This window comes from Arachis ipaensis, chromosome B03 (genome assembly GCF_000816755.2).
Source record: "Arachis ipaensis cultivar K30076 chromosome B03, Araip1.1, whole genome shotgun sequence".
NCBI lineage: Eukaryota > Viridiplantae > Streptophyta > Magnoliopsida > Fabales > Fabaceae > Arachis > Arachis ipaensis.
Genome location: NC_029787.2, coordinates 92407722 through 92414049, shown reverse-complemented (window position 1 = coordinate 92414049; position 6328 = coordinate 92407722). Strand labels below are relative to the sequence as shown.

Sequence of the window (6328 nt, the reverse complement as noted above, 5' to 3'; positions counted from 1 at the left end):
GCTTGCTAAGGTCCAACTCGACACACAATCTTGCAAACTTGCCTTGAGATTCGTTAGCCGTGTTCATATCTACCTTTAACATCTTTCCTATTTGATCGCCTACTGTTCCCAAGAATTGTTTATCGTAGTACTCTGTCGGCAAGTCCGGTAATCTAACCCAAGCAGCGACTTTGTTGATCTCAGCACCAAACAGATTGAAGTCAGGAGCCCATCGACGTATGGTTAGATAGTGGTCGAAGAGGAGCCATGGACCTCCCTCTAATACATTCCAGTAGTCTTCCTCGCTATAGAATCTCACCACAAAGAACCCGTTCCCCACATAAATGAGGTTGATCCCACCAGATTTTGCCTACATAGTATCCAGCCTTCTTTTGAGGATGCCATAGACAATTTTTCTCCCAAGGAGCTTGACTATGAGGGTGTTCTTCCATGGTTTCTCAAGCCTCTTTTTTTTTGCCAACATGGATGGTGATGATACCATTTTGTAACCTTTTCACCGTGATAGAAGGCTGGCTCTTTGCCTCTCGCCGGGTATTCTAGATGGCTTTCCTGTGGGCTTGACTCATCTCAAGCAACTCTTCCATACAAACACGATATTCATCTTCAGGCAAGCTGTCTTCCGAATCTATCTCATCCGAATCAGACTGTGGCTCAGTGCTACCATGCATGACCAGATTAGAATATGCTCTTCTCCTGCCATTAGCACCCACAAATGCTGCCTTATCATACATCTAGTCTTCATCTCTAGCGAATCGATGGTTGCAATAGGATAGGTCGGTGGAATCAAGCCAAGCAGAAGCTATTCCTTTTATGCCATTCATTTGTCAGCGAAGAATTAGCTTCCCTTTATGCCATTCATTTGTCAACGAAGAATGGAGGTGGTCCTTTTTTTTTTTTGGCTCCAGTTACATTACATGAGGCTCGAACTTGAGAACACTTAGCAGGGAAGGGGGACATATGGCTTCTGAACTATGGCTCATTGGCGAGATGGTCCTAGTTGATTGGGCATCATTGCATAAACGGATAATTTAAGTGGTATCAAGCCGGGTTGAACTGCTGCTGGCCTTTGTTTGTTTTGATGCATATTTCATTGCCGACTTTTTTTCTTTATACTATTATTCAATACCAAACCTCCAATTAAACCCATGTCAAGGAGAAGTTCTGCTGGAGGAAATCATGCAACAAGTGACATGGTTGATTTTCATTAATATTTTTCCTGTCTGACGTAGCATTTTCATTTTAGGACCCCTAACGATGTTTTCACTTTCCAGTGGCAACAAAGATATTTGCATCAGATGCCACATTGACACTAACACCCTTTTCCAATATGATCACAACTGAAAAGGAAGGTTCAGCTGGGTTAGGTGGTTTGAACTTTAGGTCAAGTGCAAGCGGTGTTTCCATCACCATACAAACATCCATAGAATTAATAATGGGTGAAGGGTGCATTATGAGAGGTGATGAGAGGTGATCAAAGGTTGGGCTTGTGAAGAAGGGGCTTAGGTTACATTATCTAGTGCATCTATGATTTGATTATGTGGTTGGTTAAGAACTGAGGTTGGGATTTCTCTTCGAAGATTGGGCTCGAGTTACCTGGGATGCTTGGACCTCAATATTGGGTTGGGCTGCAGAACTAGCCTTGGCTTTTCTCATCTAGCTCCCTGTAAGGAATTCCTTTTCCCATTTTGCCCTTCCATTTGTCTCCTCGTTGTCCATTGTCATTTTTCATGCCATTGTTGTCCTTTGTGTTGTTGCTCCTTTTTGTCCTATTCTATCCATTGATCACCATCCATGCACTGTACTTAGAATACTCAAAAATGACTTCCTTGCCCTTGACGGTTTGGTTCCCTCCTTCCTGCATTTCTGGACACTTCCTTCATTAGCACCCAGAATATTCTCTTCTCCGCCTTGGTTCAGGACACCCTTCCTTTCTTCTCTACTGTTAGCTTGACCAGACGTGTTCATGCAACTATCATGCACATGGCCAAATCTCCCACAACTAAAACAAACCATATGAAGCCCTTCATAATCAATGTAGTAACTAGTAAGTGCTACCATTCACAATGTATTTAGCTTCCAGGAGCTTGCTAAGGTCCAACTCGACACACAATCTTGCAAACTTGCCTTGAGATTCGTTAGCCGTGTTCATATCTACCTTTAACATCTTTCCTATTTGATCGCCTACTGTTCCCAAGAATTGTTTATCGTAGTACTCTGTCGGCAAGTCCGGTAATCTAACCCAAGCAGCGACTTTGTTGATCTCAGCACCAAACAGATTGAAGTCAGGAGCCCATCGACGTATGGTTAGATAGTGGTCGAAGAGGAGCCATGGACCTCCCTCTAATACATTCCAGTAGTCTTCCTCGCTATAGAATCTCACCACAAAGAACCCGTTCCCCACATAAATGAGGTTGATCCCACCAGATTTTGCCTACATAGTATCCAGCCTTCTTTTGAGGATGCCATAGACAATTTTTCTCCCAAGGAGCTTGACTATGAGGGTGTTCTTCCATGGTTTCTCAAGCCTCTTTTTTTTTGCCAACATGGATGGTGATGATACCATTTTGTAACCTTTTCACCGTGATAGAAGGCTGGCTCTTTGCCTCTCGCCGGGTATTCTAGATGGCTTTCCTGTGGGCTTGACTCATCTCAAGCAACTCTTCCATACAAACACGATATTCATCTTCAGGCAAGCTGTCTTCCGAATCTATCTCATCCGAATCAGACTGTGGCTCAGTGCTACCATGCATGACCAGATTAGAATATGCTCTTCTCCTGCCATTAGCACCCACAAATGCTGCCTTATCATACATCTAGTCTTCATCTCTAGCGAATCGATGGTTGCAATAGGATAGGTCGGTGGAATCAAGCCAAGCAGAAGCTATTCCTTTTATGCCATTCATTTGTCAGCGAAGAATTAGCTTCCCTTTATGCCATTCATTTGTCAACGAAGAATGGAGGTGGTCCTTTTTTTTTTTTGGCTCCAGTTACATTACATGAGGCTCGAACTTGAGAACACTTAGCAGGGAAGGGGGACATATGGCTTCTGAACTATGGCTCATTGGCGAGATGGTCCTAGTTGATTGGGCATCATTGCATAAACGGATAATTTAAGTGGTATCAAGCCGGGTTGAACTGCTGCTGGCCTTTGTTTGTTTTGATGCATATTTCATTGCCGACTTTTTTTATTATTCATATTATTCAATACCAAACCTCCAATTAAACCCATGTCAAGGAGAAGTTCTGCTGGAGGAAATCATGCAACAAGTGACATGCATTAATATTTTAATGCAAGCCTTCGCCAGACAAAGTTGACCTTGCTGCTCTATTACTCAGTCAAGAATAATAATAGCCCATTAAGCTGGGGAGTTAAGCTCAAGTGATGATGCAGCAGCACGAGCCAGTTGCATATACAAAATTAAACGTCCTCAGAAGGCATAGGTTGAGAACTAAGGATTCTTTCGGCCTCGTCATTGGCTTCTGCTTCTATTTTCCATCTCTGCATAAGAAAAATGGTATGAAAATATTCATCTATGAGCACGTGTAAATAGTACTGTAATCCATTGAAGGATATGCTGCAATCTTAATTGCTTAGCCAGGAATTCAGGTCAAACAAAAAAGTACAAAATAGAGATGGTATCATTGTTGGCTTTCTACTTCCTACTCTAAGAATTTGATATTCATCTCGGAGATATTTTTCTAAGCTATTGTGGAAAAAAAAATATATCAAAATCATTAGAAAGAGCATGAGAGGTATAATCATTGATAAAAGTTTACACATGACTAATGAAAAGATCTATTCCAATTTTTTTTCCTACAAATCCAGGTAAGAGGTTTGCATTTTAGGAGAATATACCTCCTCCAGATTTTCCATCTCCATAATTTGCTCTATCTGTTCTGTGATAGTATCCTGCAAAACAACCATCCCTCTGCTAGGTAATTAAACTGTTATTGGCGAGATATTATGGCCCAAAAATAAAGAGATGATTAAGTAGTTCACCGCATTGCTAGCAGTTTCAGCAGCAAGAACATCTGTTTCCATCTCCACTTCAATTTCAATCATTGAAGAAATCTGGGTAAAGAGAACATTCAACACACATATTTATTCAAATTTTGCAGAGAACTACCACGTATTTTCAGGATGAAAAAATATTTCCCATTATACTTTTTTCTGAGAAGCATACCCTGGCATAGCTATCAATCAATTCAATCCTTCCCCTGAGGGAGTTTTGCAGGCTCTCTCGCACCCTTTTGACTTTACTTCTACGAGTCCTGCATAAATGGTCAATGAGGAGAAAATGATTATTTCAACAACATATTTATTTATTTAAAAACTATTTCATGAACATATCAGAAACAAAGAATCTATGATGTTGCGGATTCACAGTTCACCGATAAGAAGGTTCTCCAACAGCTGAAATTTTGTTCTCGAGTTGGCACATTCGAGCTAACATCCAGATCTACAAAGGAGGAAGTAAATATAACTGGTACAGGTAAAAATCCACATAAGGATAGGAAACAAAGTGCCTTTTTTCAATAAAGATTTTCGCACTCTCTTTTATTCGGTCATAAATAAAATATACAATCAATGAGCTGTACTCAGACAATTTCTGGAGGAAACTATGACATATTCAAGTATTTTCTATAAGTTACTTATAATTAGATTGCTAGTGTATTATTAGATGATTCAGTTCAGCATTCTGCATTCCTTTTCAATCAGGATGATTTTTCTACAACATAATGTAAATTATAGTCAGACATAACTATATCTTTCCCTCTTTACAGCAAAATATTCACACGAACATGCAGGATGGTTCAAACTGGATTATGTATGAATTATCAAATCATATATCACCATGCTAATTTCAAATCATGAATGTAGCACACCTCTTTTTCAGCAGCCTCTTTTAGGTCTTTGATGCGTGACAGAATCACATCATACTGAGATAGAAGTCGTTGTTTGATAGCAGTAACCTCAACCGACCCTTGTGGAAGCTGTGTTGGCCAGAATAAAGAGCAGATGAACTAATTATATCTTCTTGAGAACCCTCATAATTGAGTAATGTAAACAAAGTTAAAGATAAGGGGAAATCAAGCCACGCTGATTCCTCCATATTGCAATAACTTCCATCGAAGGAGCCCACAAGTCATGAACTAAAAAAAGTTGCACCCTTTTGTTTCCTATTTCTCATATTCAAGGACGAGTAGTAATAAAACAAAGCACAAACCCATGTGGATAGAGTTTAAACCACCGAAAGAGTGAAAGTAACAACTGCAGACACATTGCCATTTTTAAGTTATTTTTTCAAAGGGGAAACAACAATATAAGCATCATCAACAAGAAGATTGCCTCTTTTAAGTAAATCTGGATAGACAAAAGATAGGCAAACAAGCATCTATCAATGGGAACAAAACTGATGAACTAACAGCAGTACCTGCTTCAACTGTGGAAAAACGACGGAATTTAACGTGGCTCCAACAGCGAGTGATGAAACTGCAACAACTGATAGGAATTGGGGCAACCCGGGGTCAATAAGTCCAGAGGCAGCATCACCAGTGGCAAGGACAGCAAGAAGGGGAAAGAGGACTGAGGGATTAAGTAATGATGAATTTCCCTCTTTTGTTGGGGCTCTTAACAGAATTGATTCTCGCCCATCTTTGTGGTTTGTTATGCACATAGCCTCGCCAGGATAGAGATCAGGGGCCCTTGGGCTAAATTTAAAGGGCCCCACTTTTCTATATACATTTAATGGAGCTGCCACCGCAACAGTTACCCTTTCACCTTCTTGTGCGGGAACATCAACCGTCTCGGTTGCAAATCTGTGGGTGCGAGCCATACCAGAAGGGGTTTGCACCTAAATGGCAGGAAAGTTATAGATGGAAAGAGACATAGAAGTGAATCATCATAAAAAGAATTATAGCAACAAAATTTTATTTTAAAAATTAAGAAATTCAAGCACTAGTTTCTCAAATCTAAGAGCCTGCTTTCATATGACATATTTTCGTGACAGGCTTGCAACATTGTAAGAAGTAGATAAAAAGAAAAGAAATGTTGAAATGACAAAGATCTTGCATTAAAATAACCTTTGCATAGTATAATTGTTTGCAGTGAAAGTTTTACTACTTGAACAATGAGCATGTATTTGTATCTCATGGAAGCTATAGGTAAGGTGTCTGTTGTTTAAATGGCTTCCCTCGGATGACTAACCAACTTATACACAAGTCATATATAGGTCCTCGATTACAACTCTTGCATTAATCAGAGAAAGACGCCAACATTAGATGTCAAAGACTCAAAGGTGAGTGGAGGGTATATACCACCATAGAG

General features: G+C 40.1%; 1 protein-coding gene across 1 annotated transcript in view; it reads right to left on the bottom strand.

Moving 5' to 3' along the window:
- Positions 3302-6328, bottom strand: part of LOC107633386 — a 5526-nt gene continuing 2499 nt past the window's right edge. The window contains exons 6-13 of the mRNA XM_016337022.2: positions 6219-6249; positions 5436-5855; positions 4888-4995; positions 4393-4460; positions 4185-4272; positions 4001-4072; positions 3857-3910; positions 3302-3499 (exon numbers count right to left, since the gene is read on the bottom strand). Coding sequence (XP_016192508.1) covers positions 3419-3499; positions 3857-3910; positions 4001-4072; positions 4185-4272; positions 4393-4460; positions 4888-4995; positions 5436-5855; positions 6219-6249 — 922 coding nt within the window. The 3' untranslated portion in view covers positions 3302-3418. The remainder of the gene's footprint in view (positions 3500-3856; positions 3911-4000; positions 4073-4184; positions 4273-4392; positions 4461-4887; positions 4996-5435; positions 5856-6218; positions 6250-6328) is intronic.